General features: G+C 55.6%; 1 protein-coding gene across 2 annotated transcripts in view; it reads left to right on the top strand.

Annotated features, from left to right (window-relative positions):
• Positions 1-256: 256 nt before the first annotated feature.
• SSH3 (slingshot protein phosphatase 3) overlaps positions 257-16,140 on the top strand; it is a 35,436-nt gene continuing 19,552 nt past the window's right edge. Inside the window, exons 1-10 of one of the 2 annotated variants that reach the window (XM_077820820.1) lie at positions 257-432; positions 4,698-4,735; positions 5,457-5,622; positions 7,303-7,421; positions 7,812-7,883; positions 9,172-9,237; positions 14,590-14,784; positions 15,144-15,237; positions 15,485-15,613; positions 15,976-16,022. In XM_077820820.1, the coding sequence (XP_077676946.1) occupies positions 424-432; positions 4,698-4,735; positions 5,457-5,622; positions 7,303-7,421; positions 7,812-7,883; positions 9,172-9,237; positions 14,590-14,784; positions 15,144-15,237; positions 15,485-15,613; positions 15,976-16,022 (935 nt within the window). In that variant the 5' untranslated portion in view covers positions 257-423. Of the gene's footprint in view, positions 433-2,289; positions 2,422-4,697; positions 4,736-5,456; positions 5,623-7,302; positions 7,422-7,811; positions 7,884-9,171; positions 9,238-14,589; positions 14,785-15,143; positions 15,238-15,484; positions 15,614-15,975; positions 16,023-16,140 lie in introns of those variants that run through there. The other variant, XM_077820819.1, reaches the window with a different exon arrangement.

The following is a 16,140-nucleotide window of genomic DNA, read 5'->3' on the forward strand; positions in this document are numbered from 1 at the left end:
TACAGGACAGAAACACCCAGGTGTGCTAGGCCTGGCTATGTGCCCACTGCTGTTCTGGGTGGGTTCTTGTGGTTTCTAAGACAGAGCACAGTGAGCGCTGCTCGAGGGCTCACATGCCAGTGGGCAAGGGAGCGATTTCTGCGCCTGGGAGTCTAGAGAAGAGAAGGGGCCAAGTGGTTGCACTGGCTTTCATTAACTCCATTAATCCCTGAGCTGCAATTCAATGTCCACCCCCTAGTTTACCCCCTTCTTGTCACTCCCACCCCATTAGTAATGTCTTAGGAAGAAGAATTTCTGCTCTAAATTGTGTGCTCATCAGTTGGAAAGAACAGAGGAGAAAGACTTGCACATACGAGCGGATCACAGGATAACGATGAGCCACCAATGTGATATGGCCGTGCAAAAGGCAAATGGAATCCAAGGATGTGTCAGGTGAGGTATTTTCTGTACCGGTAGGGAAGCATTCGTGCTGTTGTACAAGGCACGGGTGAGACCTCATCTGGAGTAGTGTGCGCAGTTCTGGGCACCTGCGTTCAAGAATTCAGAACTGGTGCAGAGAAAAGGGTCGCTAGGATGTATGACACAGGAGGTAACTGTCCCGCTCTACTTAGCTCTAGTGAGTCCACAGCTGGAGTCCTGTGTCCAGTTCTGGGTGCATGCTTTGGGAGGGATGTGGGCAAACTGGAGAGAGGCCAGAGGGGAGCAACAAAAATGGTCAGAGATTTTAAAAGGAGGAAAGGTTAAAAACAGCACGTTTAGTCTTGAGGGGAGAACCTGATAAGTCTTCAAATATGTAAGGATTGTTATAATGAGGCTGGGGATCAATTGTTCTGTGTGTCCACTGAAGGCAGGGTGAGAAGTAACGGGTTTAATCTGCAGCAAGGGAGATCTAGGTTAGATGGAAGGAAAAACTTTCTAACTCTAAGGGGAGTTCAGCTCTGGAACAGGTTACCAAGGGAGGTTGTGAAATCTCCATCATGAAGGTTTTTAAGAACAGGTGGGACAAACCCCTGTCTGGGAATGGTCTAGGTTTACTTGGTCCTGTCCCAGCATCGGGGGCTGGACCTGATGACCTCTCATGGCACTTTCCAGCTCTACACTTCAATGGCTCTATGAGCAGGGGCCTGTTTGACAAGAAAAGACTTGGGAGAGTTTGGCTTGTTTAGCCCGGCAAAACAAAGCTGGAGTGGGGCTGTCTCTATAAGTACAGCAGGGAGGGAGACGAGCGATTTAAAATAAAGGACAATGTTGGCACAAGAATGGAGGGGGAGAAAGTGGCCAGGAATAAATAGGTTGGAAACTAGAAGGTTTCTATCCACTAGCGGAGTGAGGGGCTGGTTCACCTCCCACTAGGAGTAGTGGGGCAAACATCTGGCCTGGTTTTAAGGTGGATCTTGGTAAATATATGACCAGGATGATGGGGTTACATGGGAGAGCAGGGGACTGGATATGATCACCTGGATGGTCCCTACCAGTTCTGTGTCCCCATGGCAATGTTTCCCATCTCCCCATCAATTTTCCGTATTAGATCCCAAGAGTTGCTGTCAACATGGCTTTGAACTGGATCAATCAAAGCAACCACCCCCCCCCACCCCCATGGCAGCTGCTGCCTGGGTGGGAACAGGATGTTATGTCGCAGGGACAGATAGGTGCTGCCCTGGCCCATCCGGCTTCAAATTCCAAAGCACTGTGTTCCCGGGAAATGGGTTTGCTGGGGCTCCAAACCCTGTGCACCTGGGACATGCAGGCCTGGGGAATTGGGAGGGCCAAGTGCCTAGGACAGGAATAGCAGGTTCAGCGGCTACCAGGGATTGAAGTGTATTAACAGAGCGTGGGCTGGGGAGCCTGGGATAGCAGGGGGTGGTGGGGCAGAACAGAAGGGCCCCTGGCAGAGCTGTGGGGGGCAGCCCAGGTGGGGTTGTGGGGCAGGACCCAGGGGCACTGGCAAAGCTGTGGGGGCCAAGTCAGGACTGGGAGAGCAGGCGGCTATGGGGCAGGACCCAGGGCACTGGCAGAGCTGTGGGGCAGGGCCCAGGGCTGGGAGAGCAGGGGGCTGTGGGGCAGGACACAGGGGCCCTGGCAGAGCTGTGGGGGTCAGTCCAGGGCTGGGAGATCAGCGGCTACGGTGGGGATTGAGGGGCGCCACCCTGGGGAACGCTAGCAGGGGCTCAGCTCAGCCCACGCCCCCTTCTCGGGGGCCCCAGTCGCCCGGGGAAGCCCAGGGGCCGGGCTGTCCCTTTAAGAGCCGCCCCCAGGGGAGGCGCCTGGCGCTGCAGCCTCCCGGCTCTTCCTGGTCCAGGCGGCGGCGGACGGCCGGGGGCGCCCGAAGTTTGTGGCAGGTGGGCCGGGGAGCGCATGGCGCTGGTCACCGTCCGCAGGTCCCCGGCCGGCAGCGGCCACAGCTCCCCCACCGGCCGCAAGGTGAGTGCCTGACCCGGACCAGCCGGGAGCGCTGCCCGGACTTCCCTAGGGACCCCTGCCAGCTGGACCCCTCGAGCCGGGCTCCCCCTTCCCTGATCCACTCCCGGGCCACCCAGCCCCTGCCCCAGCTGGGCTCCCCTTCCTCCCTTCCCATCTTCTCCGTGCCTCGGCGCTAGTTCCTGCGCCGGCTTTGGGGCTGTCTCTGCTCCCTGCCGAGCTCCATGGCTGGGGAAAGGAAGCTTGTGGAATGGTTAGTGCTCTGCAGCGCTGGCTGTGCGGTGTACCCGGCTGCTCCAGCCCCAGCCTCTCGCTGCTGGGAGCGGGGTGGGAGCCCTGGCTGTGGGGTGTGTCTGGCTGCCCCAGCCCCTCGCAGCAGGGAGCGCTGTAGTGCACGTGTCAAGAGGGCTGGCATCACACATGGGTGCCTAGTTCCTGTGGCTGGCTCTAATTCCCCTTGCGTAGCCTGTGTTGCCCTGTGGTTTATCAGGCACCGGTACTGACTTGTCATTAAGTTTCACAAACGGACGCTTCCTTAGGAAGCTGCTTCCCCTTCAGTTAGTGTCTTGCAGTCTGCAAAGTCACGCTGAGTGCACCGGGTTCCAGGGCCCCAGCGCCTGGGTTCACCCCCCAGTGCCCCTCCAGCAGGATCCACACCCCAGGCACTAGGGCTAGGACTCACCCCCCCGTCCCCCTCCAGCAGGATCCACACCCCAGGCACTAGCATTAGGATTCATACACCCAGCCCCCTTCCCCCAAGCAGGATCTATGCCCCCAAGCAGGATCCATGGCCAGGATTCGGACTCCCAGCTTCCCTTTGTACAGCCATCTCCTGGCTGCGTGGGCTTGTGAGCATCGTGTCTGGTTGCATGCACTCTGCTGGGAGTTGCCGCTCAGGAAGGGTTGGGATGCTGTTAATTTTATTTTCCACACTAAAAAATGTCAGAGGAAATTGTTGCTGGGCTGCTAGACCTGTTCCGGCTCCCAGGAGGGAACGAAAAGATCCTGATACACAGGCTGAGGCTATGGATGGTGCCCGAAAGGGCTCATGGCCCAGTCGATGCTCCAAATAGGTGGGAGGTGTCAGGGTGATGCCTGCCCCGAATGTGGCCATTTCCCCGTTGCAGCCTGGCAGTGGGTGGCAAACCCCAGCCAAGGTTTTGGAACTCCAGCTTCCTGTGTTAGCAAATGACCTCAAGTGAGTGCCTTGCAGGCTGCAGGGATCTGCAGTAGCTCCAGGCTCCATTGGAGTAGAAGGCACAGGGTTCAGGAGTCCCTGACCCCGCTGCCAAGCCTGGCTCCTCTGGCACATCAGTCACACTCCCCTGCTGTCCCTTCAGCTCTCTGTGCCCACTCCTGGGAGGAGCAGGAGTCAGGTGACCCCTGCGGGCTGCCAGAGCTGAGCAGGAGTCCTCCTGCAGGATGCTTCTTGGACACGGGGGCACTGCACTGAGGGCAGGGGTTCTCTCCTCTCTCCTCTGCTAGGGCTGCTATCTCTGCTTTGTCCGCAGTTCCCCCCTAGGCTGCCCCTTCCCCACCTACATGCCCCCAGGAGCTCTCCCTCATTGACTTTCCAGGCATCCCTGGCTCCGCTTGCTCTGTTGCTCTCATGGGGGGCTTGGCACACCCCACCCTCTGGAGAAATGCCTGGTACAGGGTGGATTAACCAGGCCTGTGTTTCAGATTCCCAGCACATGCGTGTGCCTGGCAACACTGCTGTTTTGTTTACAGCCTTCACGAAGTTTTTTTGCTGGGGAATTTCCCTTGTTGTTTAAAGGAACGTATTCAAGAATGGGATATAGGGACTGTGATCCTCCCCTGACTCCAGCTTCTTGTTTTTAGGTCTGGGGCACTAAGGGTGACACAATACAAGGCCACCATCTCTGAACTGAGAGCTCTGCTGGCAGAGTGTGAGACTCCATCGGCACCACTGGGCCCCTGGCAGGGTGATCAGTTGGCCGGCTTCTATTCAGACATCTGCAGGCACTAGCTGCTGCCCAGCACTGCCACTCAGGAATCTCCCTGCGGCCCTGCAGTGTCAACTTGTTCCTGGGGGGCTTGAGGTGCCGCTCACACCCCAGAGGGCTGGAGGAGTTGCCCCATCCTCATTCCTTGCTCTGGACCTGCCCACCCTGTGCTGAAGTTTGGGAGATGGGACCACCTCATCTCTGGCCCCAGCTGAGTGCCATGGGGTCATAGCCCACATGCCCACCCCCTGCAGGGGAGCAAGTCCTGCACCCAGCCTGGGGCTGATCTATCCGTCTGTGGTTCTTTTGCAGGATGAAGAGCTTTCCAGGAGGAGCCAGCTGCAGCGACGGTGAGGTGCCATCCCTATAACCTCCTCCCCCCCCCAGCCAAAGGGGAGCTGGTTCCCAACCCCAGCCCCCCTCTACCTGCTCCCTGGTCACTGGCGGGAGATGGGAGGCAGGTAAGGGGGTCCCACCAGGGAGGAGCAATGACCATGCACCCTGCTGTTTGGAAGGAGGAAGTGATGCTGGGATTCCCATGCTGGGCCCTGCCTGTTGCATTTGAAGGTCTTGCCCTATAGCGGCTGGATAGGAGAAGGGACTGTGCCCCATATTGGCCCCCCAAGCATCCAGGCTGCTGAGCGGGTGGGTGTTCCTATCAATCACTCTTCACCCTGCTGACTTTTGAGTCCTGCCCCCATGAATCACCCCAGCCTTTGCATCTGCTCAGAGCCCCAGGGTGAAACTAACCTGCCCCTGGAGAGTTTTACCTCTGTCCCCTGCAGGCATCTGATCACCTGCTCTGAAATTGACCAGGGGCTTGTTAGTGGCCAAGCTCTGAACAGCTGCTGAGGCACAGGAGCCACCTGCCTGCAGACTCAGGCAGACGCCTCACATCTGGGCAGTTGTCTTCACAACCCTAAGGGTTACAACTCATTTCTTTTTCTCAGTGGAAGCTGGCATGCCCAAATTTGACAGAGTAGGTCCCTCCCCTCCCTGGGGCCGGCTTCCTTTGTAGGTGCAGGATGTTCCTCTGTCTCATGCCCATGTCCCCTCCCCATCTGCCCCCAGGCACAGCTTCGTCATGGTCAAAGGGGCCGCCCTGCTCCTGCAGGAAGAGGAGAAGCTGGAGACAGTGCAAGAAGCCCCGCCCTCCCCGGACCAAATGCAGAGCCAGCAGGAGCAGCACCTGCAGCTGATGATGGGGCTGCTGCGGCAAGAGGACGCCATCCACCTGGTGAGACGGGGCACAGCTGGCACAAGGTGGCTTCCAGGAGAGACCGGACCAGGGGGCAGAAACAATGGGACAGGGGGCGGTGATGGGGACAGTTGCCACATCAGATCATCAAACCGTTGGGTCCATCCAGCCCAGGATCAACACTTCCCTTCACCTCCCTCCTTGCCAGCTTGCCCCATATCAGCCCCATGGACCCATCCAGTCCAGCATCCCCACACTGTGCCCCATATCAGCCACATGGGTCCATCCAGTCCAGCATCTCCCCACCATCACCCCTTACCCCAGATTAGCCCAATAGGCCGATCCAGCCCCACAGGCTCCAGTGTTGCAGGAGCAGCTATCTCTGTGTACCCACAATGCATTGCTCCCACCCCACCTCGTCCTGGCACTCCCATTCGGGGGGCCAAGATCCCCAGCCAGTGCTCTGGGCGTGAGGGTGAGCACAGCTTGGAGCAGCCTAGTGGGTTTGATCCTGGTGTTCAAGGAGGAAGCAACAACAGGATGTATACTGTAGGTGGGGAGGGGAAGGGGCAGACTGCGCCCTCCATGCCTGTGTCTCCCTGCACTCCTACTGCCCCTCTCGTGAGCCCTGTTACTCACTGCCCTGCCCCCTCCCTTCTTCCCAGTCCCAGCTGCACCTCCCCATCCTGACTGCACTGGCCCAGTTCCTGCAGCACCCTCCTCCCCCCCCCCCCCCCCCGCATCCCACTCCCCACAGCCCTGTGTGCACAGACTCCCTCCCTGGCAGGCTGGCTCAGGGCTGAAGTCCATCCATTGCATGAGCATTATTCATTGTTTGCGATCCCAGGCCTGGTCCCTCCCCCTGCCCCGTCCCTGGCACTGGCCCAGCCTGACTGGAGAATTGTTAACCACTCCGGCGCGTGGGCTGCTCCGCTGACCGGCAGGGTACAGGATGTCATGCCAGGCTGGAAAGCACAGGGCTGGGCAAAGTAGGCTTCTCCCCCTCCCTGGTGTCACAGCACCCCTTGCTGTGAAGGACGGGGCTGGGCAAAGTAGGCTCCTCCCCGTCCCTGGTGTCACAGTACCCCTTGCTGGGGAGGACAGGGCTGGGCAGGGGAAGGTGGGGTGCTGTCTGTGTGCAGCATGGAGGTTGTTGGGGGAGGGGATCCCTGCCTGTGGAATTTCATTTCTGAGCAGCCAGTTCCCCATTTATGGCTGAAGGGCTCTTGCTCTCACCTCCTGGGCTGGCAGCCAGAGCCAGCTGCACAGTTCAGCCCAGGGGACTCTGCAGGGAGCTTCCCTTGCTTGTAAGGCTGAGTCATGCTGCCTATGCCCCCAGGGGCCCCCCAGCCCTGAGAGCTGTGTGTGGATTGCTGAGCCCCAGTCACACACTGACCCCTAGAGCAGAACAGAGACCCAGAGGTTCATCTCTTAACATCCCCCTTACAGAGCCCTGACACTGAGCTGGGAAACCACTGCCCAGCCCTGCCCTCTCCAGCAGGGGATGCTGGGAAATTGGGGAGAAGGAGGTGCCTTTACTGCCCAGCCCTGCCCTCCCCGAAGGGGGCGCTGGGTCACCATAGAGGGGGCAGAGCCTACTCTGCCTAGCCCCGCCTTCCACAGCAGGGGGCACTGTGACACAGAGGCAGGGGCATATCAGGGGCACCGGGAGGTCACATGAAGAGGCAGGTCTCAGTCTGCCTTTGGCTTCATCTCCAGGCTGTGCGACTGGAGTCAACCCGACCCCACCGGATCCGGTATCTGCTGCTCGTGTCGACGGAGGAGCTGGAGGGCAAGAGCGAGACAGTGCTTCTGGGCGTGGACTTCCCTGAAGAGGGGTGAGGAAATTGCGGGGGGTGCAGTGAGGAGCACGGAGGGATAGGGGATGCAAGGAGTGTGTTGGTGAGTGAGGCATGGGGAGGGGGAGCACAGAGGAGAGGGGAATTAGGGTGTGGGGGAGCAGGACTGAGGAGTGGGGGGTTCATGACCCATGACCCGTGGGGGGATCCGCCTGAGCTCTCAGCACCAGAGTGGCCAAACTCTTTGCTCTGCCCTTGGGCTGCCCCCCAGCACCAGAGCAGAACCCTGGAGAGGCACAGGGAGCTGGAGTCTGTGGGGTCCTTGTTCCAAGTCTTGTCCTTGTTCCAACCTCCCCCATACCCCAGTGGGGACCCCTACACTCACCCCCTAGCTATGCTGTGCGCTTTGACCCCTCTCTCTGCCCCTAGATCAGCCAAATGCACCCTGGGGATGGTGCTGCCCCTCTGGAGCGACACCCAGGTCTTCCTCGATGGCGATGGGTAAGAGATCTCAGTCGTCTGTGCTACCCCACTGGGGAGATCTCTGTGCGGGGAGAGAGGGAAATTCTGCCTTGTGTGCAATCAGGACTGCGTTTCACCCCCCCACATGCCACACACAGTGCCCCCAGCGAAAGCCTGTCCTGCCCTCTGCTGGACGGAGATGGGAGTACAGGCTCCAGACTCATTGCCTGAACCACTGCCTGGCACACAGCTCCCCCTCCTCTCTCTGAACAGGGTCGTGGGACTCCGAGAGCCATGTCAGCTCCCATAGCAGCACCACCAGCCATGGCCCACGCGAGGTGCTCAAGGTCCCGTGTGCTCTGCTGGGGCAGCTGCATCTTAACCAGCCATCACCAGCCCAGTCAGCAGTGAGAAATTGTACCAAAATGTTTCCTAACGTAGGAAATGTTTATGGGCCACCCTTACATTTCAGAGACAACATCATAAACTGATACACATTTGTACCTGTCCCAGCTGTTGCTCTGAGCTGCCTGCATACTCAGGCAGATGCCACTGTGGTGATCTAAGCAATAATAACAACACTTGGCTCCTATCTAGGGCTTTTCGTCAGTAGATCTCAAAGCACTATACAAAGAAAGTCAGGAGCATTAGCACCATTTTACAGATGAGGAAACTGAGGCACAGAGGGGGAAGTGACTTGCCCAAGATCACCCAGCAGACCAGAATCCAAGCCAGAAATAGAACCCAGGTTTTCTGAGTCCTAGGCCAGTGCTCTACCCAGTAGTCTCATAGACCTCCTTAAACAGGAAGCATGTATTAAAGGAAACAGCCTTCTGTTCTTCAACTTGAGTCCCAGCTTTTACTCTTTTGTTTATCAGGGTCCTCCCAGTATTTGGAGCTCTTTAGTGCACACTGCGACCTCTGGTGGCTATATGAAGTACTGCAAGGCCCAGATGTCACTTTTTCTAAAGGAAGCTGAGAGTCTGTGTGGGGATGGGCTTCTCAAATGGGCAGGGCTTGGTTTGTGGGGCAGAGGTTGGGAGAATACCAACACACTCTCCTCCCCCTGCAAATGGTGCTGCCGCTGCTGTATGGAGCAGAGAAAGCCCAGCTTGACTCTCAGATCCCAGACGCTGCAACCCACCCCACCTCTGCTCATGCATGTGATCTGGGTTCCAGGGAGCTGCTGGGCTTGCACTGCGCATTTACAGAGCCTCTCAGTCCAGCCCTGTGTGTGAAGGGTGAATGTCCTCCTCTCCTCCTGCATCCAGCCCCCTCTCCCTGCCCAACCCCCCTGTGAAATCCCTGCCTTGCTCTCTGTGTCTAGGGGCTTCAGTGTGACGTCCGGGGGGCAGACGCGCATCTTCAAACCCATCTCTGTGCAGACCATGTGGTGAGTGACCCCCACACTGCCTGTCAAGTGCAGCTGGTCGGAGCTTTGGGATTATGTGGGGGATGGAATATCACTGTGGCTGGGACCCACTAGAACAAGGGTTTAGGGACAGAGTGGGAGAGATGGGATTTGAGCTGGACTGTGAGCTTTCCATTTGTTCCCCCCATCAGACTTGGAAAACAGGGGATATCTGTGGGGATAGCCCCAGGGAGGAGGTGTCATGGCTGCAGAAAGTAGAGGGATACCTCTGGGGTTTCCTTTGGGGGAGCTGTCAGGGCCACTGGGGCAGAGGGATATCTGTGGGGATTGTCCTGGGGTACAGGTGTGGTGGCTGTGGGAGACAGAGGGATATCTGTGGGGATTACCTTGGGGTGGAGGTGTGGTGGCGGGATATCTGTGGGAATTGCCCTGGGATGGAGATGTGGTGGCCACAGGAGTTGGAGGGATATCTGTGGGGATCTCTTCCCCCTTATGTGTCCCTGTGCCGAAGCCCTGCAATCAATGGAACAGGATGTCAAGACTGATTCCCCACTCTGGCATTTCGAGTGCAGAAGGTGGGGGCCCGCAAGGATTCTAAAAATTAATACTGGCCACTCCAGGCTGGCATTGAACTCCCAAGGTCACGGTTTCTCTCTGACCTTGGATGGGTAGCCACCCAAGTGCAAAACCCTCTTTGGGACCCAGGAAGGCTCACTTGGGAATTCCCTCCTCTGGGATACCCACAATCCCTTTCACCCCCACCCCCCACCAGGGAAGAGCTGAGAAAGAAAACAAAGGAAATCAGCTGTTGCCACCAGCTAATTAAACAACATCTGCACAAACCTCTTAGGGACACAAAAATCCAATCCTGTTCTTAAAAATGGTAAATTTTATTAAACCGCAAATGAAAGGAAATACATTTGGAACCCAAGCTTTTTGCTAGATCTTAAAAAAACAATTACAAAAATTAAGTATCAAGATAGAATATCAGGGTTGGAAGGGACCTCAGGAGGTCATCTAGTCCAACCCCCTGCTCAAAGCAGGACCAATCCCCAATTTTTGCCCCAGATCCCTAAATGGCCCCCTCAAGGATTGAACTCACAACCCTGGGTTTAGCAGGCCAATGCTCAAACCACTGAGCTATCCCTCCCCCTAGGTTCAGCTTAAAGGTTACAAGCAAACAAAAGCATCTGGGGTTAGCACAAAGGAGTCCACAAGCCAATAAGAAATAAAATAAATAACCCTAATAGCGTCTTCCTAGACATTCGCTGATTATTACATATTTGGGGTTTCAGATAAGTAGGGTTGAGGTATGATTTGATGCTTTTTCATACCTGGTTTTAAAGCTGCATACAGCATTGCTGCTCTGCTCTTTTCCGGAGAACCACAACACAGACAAAGGGAAATTATTTCCCTATTTTAAAAAGTTCTAGCCCTCCCATTGGCTCTTTTGGTCAGGTGCCCAATCCTTTCCTTTTACCTGTGGGCTTGTTAACTCTTTACAGGTAAAGCACAAAATCATAGAATATCAGGGTTGGAAGGGACCTCAGGAGGTCATCAAGTTCAACACCCTGCTCAAAGCAGGACCAATCCCCAACTAAATCATCCCGGCCAGGGCTTTGTCAAGCCTGACCTTAAAAAATATCTAAGGAAGGAGATTCCACCACCTCCCTAGGCAACGCATTCCAGTGTTTCACCACCCTCCTAGTGAAAAAGTTTTTCCTAATATCCAACCTAAACCTCTCCCACTGCAACTTGAGACCATTACTCCTTGTTCTGTGATCAGCTACCACTGAGAACAGCCTAGATCCATCCTCTCTGGAACCCCCTTTCAGGTAGTTGAAAGCAGCTATCAAATCCCCCCTCATTCTTCTCTTCCGCAGACTAAACAATCCCAGCTCCCTCAGCCTCTCCTCATAAGTCACGTGTTCCAGTCCCCTAATAATTTTTGTTGCCCTCCGCTGGACTCTTTCCAATTTTTCCACATCCTTCTTGTAGTGTAGGGCCCAAAACTGGACACAGTACTCCAGATGAGACCTCACCAGTGTCGAATAGAGTGGAACGATCACGTCCCTCGATCTGCTGGCAATGCCCCTACATATACATCCCAAAATGCCATTGGCCTTCTTGGCAACAAGCGCACACTGTTGACTCATATCCAGCTTCTCGTACACTAACCCCTAGGTCCTTTTCTGCGGAACAGCTGCCAAGCCATTCGGTCCCTAGTCTGTAGTGGTGCATGGGATTCTTCCGTCCTAAGTGCAGGACTCTGCACTTGTCCTTGTTGAACCTTATCAGATTTCTTTTGGCCCAATCCTCTAATTTGTTTAGGGCCCTCTGTATCCTATCCCTACCCTCCAGCGTATCTACCTCTCCTCCCAGTTTAGTGTCATCTGCAAACTTGCTGAGGGTGCAATCCACACCATCCTCCAGATCATTTATGAAGATATTGAACAAAACCGGCCCCAGGACCGACCCTTGGGGCACTCCACTTGATACTGGCTGCCAACTAGACATGGAGCCATTGATCACTACCCGTTGAGCCCGACAATCTAGACAACTTTCTATCCATCTTGTAGTCCATTCATCCAATCCATACTTCTTTAACTTGCTGGCAAGAATACTGTGGGAGACCGTGTCAAAAGCTTTGCTAAAGTCAAGGAACAACACGTCCACTGCTTTCCCCTCCTCCACAGAGCCAGTTATCTCATCATAGGAGGCAATTAGTTTAGCCAAGCATGACTTGCCCTTGGTGAATTCATGCTGACTGTTCCTGATCACTTTCCTCTCCTCTAAGTGCTTCAGAATTGATTCCTTGAGGACGTGCTCCATGATTTTTCCAGGGACTGAGGTGAGGCTGACTGGCCTGTAGTTCCCAGGATCATCCTCCTTCCCTTTTTTAAAGATGGGCACTACATTAGCCTTTTTCCAGTCGTCTGGGACTTCCCCGGATCACCATGAGTTTTCAAAGATAATGGCCAATGGCTCTGCAATCACATCCGCCAACTCCTTTAGCACTCTCGGATGCAGCGCATCCGGCCCCATGGACTTGTGGTCATCCAGCTTTTCTAAATAGTCCCGAACCTCTTCTCTCTCCACAGAGGGCTGGTCACCTCCTCCCCATGCTGTGCTGCTCAGTGCAGTAGTCTGGGAGCTGACCTTGTTCGTGAAGACAGAGGCAAAAAAAGCATTAGCTTTTTCCACATCCTCTGCCACTAGGTTGCCTCCCTCATTCAGTAAGGGGCCCACACTTTCCTTGACTTCCTTCTTGTTGCTAACATACCTGAAGAAACCCTTCTTGTTACTCTTAACATCCCTTGCTAGCTTCAACTCCAGGTGTGATTTGGCCTTCCTGATTTCACTCCTGCATCCCCGAGCAATATTTTTATACTCTTCCCTGGTCATTTGTTCAATCTTCCACTTCTTGTAAGCTTCTTTTTTGTGTTCAAGATCAGCAAGGATTTCACTGTTAAGCCAAGCTGGTCGCCTGCCATATTTACTATTCTTTCTACACATCGGGATAGTTTGTCCCTGTAACCTCATTAAGGAATCTTTAAAATACAGGCAGCTCTCCTGGACTCCCTTGCCCCTCATGTTATTCTCCCAGGGGATCCTGCCCATCAGTTCCCTGAGGTGGTCAAATTCTGCTTTTCTGAAGTCCAGGGTCCGTATTCTGCTGCTCTCCTTTGTTCCCTGTGTCAGGATCCTGAACTCGACCATCTCATGGCCACTGCCTCCCAGGTTCCCATCCACTTTAGCTTCCCCTACTAATTCTTCCCGGTTTGTGAGCAGCAGGTCAAGAAGAGCTCTGCCCCTAGTTGGTTCTTCCAGCACTTGCACCAGGAAATTGTCCCCTACCTTTTCCAAAAACTTCCTGGATTGTCTGTGCACCGCTGTATTGCTCTCCCAGCAGATATCAGGGTGATTGAAGTCTCCCATGAGAACCAGGGCCTGCGATCTAGTAACTTCCGTGAGTTGCTGGAAAAAAGCTTCGTCCACCTCATCCCCCTGGTCTGGTGGTCTATAGCAGACTCCCACCACGACATCACCCTTGTTGCTCCACGGTATGCATCTGATGAAGTGAGCTGTAGCTCACGAAAGCTCATGCTCAAATAAATTGGTTAGTCTCTAAGGTGCCACAAGTACTCCTTTTCTTTTTGCGAATACAGACTAACACGGCTGTTACTCTGAAACTTAATCCAGAGACACTCAGGTTTTTCCGCAGTTTCATACTTGAGCTCTGAGCAGTCATACTGCTCTCTTACATACAGTGCCACTCCCCCACCTTTTCTGCCCTGCCTGTCCTTCCTGAACAGTTTATATCCATCCATGACAGTACTCCAGTCATGTGAGTTATCCCGCCAAGTCTCTGTTATTCCAATCACATCATAATTCCTTGACTGTGCCAGGACTTCCAGTTCTCCCTGCTTGTTTCCCAGGCTTCTTTCATTTGTATATAGGCACTTGAGATAACTCGGTGATCGTCCCTTTTTCTCAGTATGAGGCAGGACCTGCGCGCTCCTGCTCATGTTTCCTCTCGGTATCCCACTTACCTCAGGGCTTTGGTCTACTTCCCCCAGTGAACCTAGTTTAAAGCCCTCCTCACTAGGTTAGCCAGTCTGCTTGCGAAGATGCTCTTCCCTGTCTTCGTTAGGTGGAGCCCGTCTCTGCCCAGCACTCCTCCTTCTTGGAACATCATCCCATGGTCAAAGAATCCAAAGCCTTCTCTCCGACACCACCTGCGTAGCCATTTGTTGACTTCCACGATTCGACAGTCTCTACCCAGGCCTTTTCCTTCCATGGGGAGGATGGACGAGAAGACCACTTGCGCCTCAAACTCCTTTATCCTTCTTCCCAGAGCCACGTAGTCCGCAGTGATCTGTTCAAGGTCATTCTTGGCAGTATCATTGGTGCCCATGTGGAGAAGCAGGAAGGGGTAGCAGTCCGAGGGCTTGATGAGTCTCGGCAGTCTGTCTGTCACATCATGAATCCTAGCTCCTGGCAAGCAGCAGACTTCTCAGTTTTCCCGGTCGGGGTGGCAGATAGATGACTCAGTCCCCCTGAGGAGAGAGTCCCTGACCACCACCACCCGCCTCTAAGCAAGTAGAGAATAGCTACAAATGGGGATTTTGCAGCTAACTGGCTGGCTGGGTGCCCACAAAAGGGAGCTCTCCCCCCTCTCATTTGTCTTACAGGGGCTGTGACAGTAAAGTAGTTCTAGTGCAGATGCCCCATTCCCAGGCACTAGCCAAGCAGCAGGGGAGCAGGTGGGGTCCCACATGGGGAGGACCCCCTCTCCCCCCAGTGGGCAGGGGTCTGTGCCTTGCGCTTGTTGTGTCTCCAATCTGATGTCTGTCTGCTCCCCTCCCCCAGGTCGGTGCTGCAGGTGCTGCACAAGGCATGCAATGAAGCTGTCCACAACAACCACTTCCCCGGGGGCAGCGCTCTGGGCTGGGCTGAGTGGTACCAGCGCACCATAGCCTCAGAGCAGAGCTGCATCAATGAGTGGCTGGCCATGTCCGACCTGGAGTCCGTGCGGCCCGATTCCCCTGCTCTCTTCTCTGACCAGTCAGTACCAGCGCTGTGGGCGGGGAGGGGTGGTATCGGCACAGGGTGGGAGGCCGGGGGGCTCCCCCCACCAGCTTAATTCAGCGAGCCACACATGTCCCCCTCTCCCTGGGGCAGTCCTCACCTTGGCAGCCAGTGGGGATATGGACAAGGCAGGGCTCCACATAAGAGCCTCGAACGCTGGATGCTGATTGGCTGGAAAAGAGTTCTCACCCCCTTGCTGGAGCACCAGGTTTGAATCTTCCCTAGAGTGTGTGAATCGGTTGAATCTAAGCCAAACCCTAGTAGGCGGGTGGGGTCTGGGGGCAGAATCTGGGAGCCCTGTGGGCTTTGACACCCTACCTATTTCTGTGCCCCAGGCCAACAGAGCGTGAGCTTATGGAGCGGAAGATCCGGGCCAAACTGCGTGAGCTGATGGCCACGGCTGATCTGGAGAGCATCACCTCCAAGGAGGTGGGGTGCATGGGGAGGAGGGAGAGGCGGAGGAGTGGGTGGTGGAGGAAGGGGTTTGGGGTGGAAGATGGAGATGGGCATGCATTTTTGGGTAAAGATGGGCCTGGGAAGTGATTGGCTGCAGGAACGGGAAGGAAAGAGGGGCAGGATGTATGGGTTAGGGGGAAGTGGGAGTAACCAGCCAACCTTGCTTCCCGCCCTGGGGCCAGAGCGGGATCTTCCCTCTGATGCTCTGTTCCCCTTGCAGATCCGCACGGAGCTGGAGCGCCGCACTAGCTGCAGCCTGAAGGAGTACAAGGAGTTCATTGACAATGAGATGCTGCTCATCATGGCCCAGATGGATCGTCCCTCCAAGATCTTCGATCACCTGTACCTAGTGAGGAGCTGCCAGAGGCTGGGGAAAGCTCTGTCCTGGCCTCTTCCAGCAGGGGGCACTGCAGGGAGTGGAGCAGGAATGCAGGCTGTGGGGAGAGCTCCCAGCTATTCCAGTTCTGGCCTCTCCCAGAAGGGGGCACTGTGGGAAGTGGGGCAGAAGCACTGGTTGTTAGGGGAGCTCCCAACTACTCCAGTTCCATCCTCTCCCAGCAGGAGGAGCTCTTGCAGTTACTCAGGGCTGGACGTAGCCCCCTGGGGGTTGGACTTCCCTTGAGAAAGCGCTAAGGGAGCGGCTGCAGTCGCTGCCCCGGATTTCCCCATTCGTCCATTCACCCTGCTGTCCCCCTCTCTGCCTGTCTCTAGGGCTCCGAGTGGAACGCAGCCAACTTGGAGGAGCTGCAGCGCAACAGGTGTGTGCTCCGGCCCTGGGGGAGGGTTGGGGGAAGATTCCTCACCTGGCCCGTGTTGACCCAGGGCATCTTTCCATTGCCCTGCAGTGGCCAGACAGTGTAGAGAGGTTAGTGAGTC

This window comes from Eretmochelys imbricata, chromosome 6 (assembly GCF_965152235.1).
Source record: "Eretmochelys imbricata isolate rEreImb1 chromosome 6, rEreImb1.hap1, whole genome shotgun sequence".
In the NCBI taxonomy this organism is placed as follows: Eukaryota; Metazoa; Chordata; order Testudines; family Cheloniidae; genus Eretmochelys; species Eretmochelys imbricata.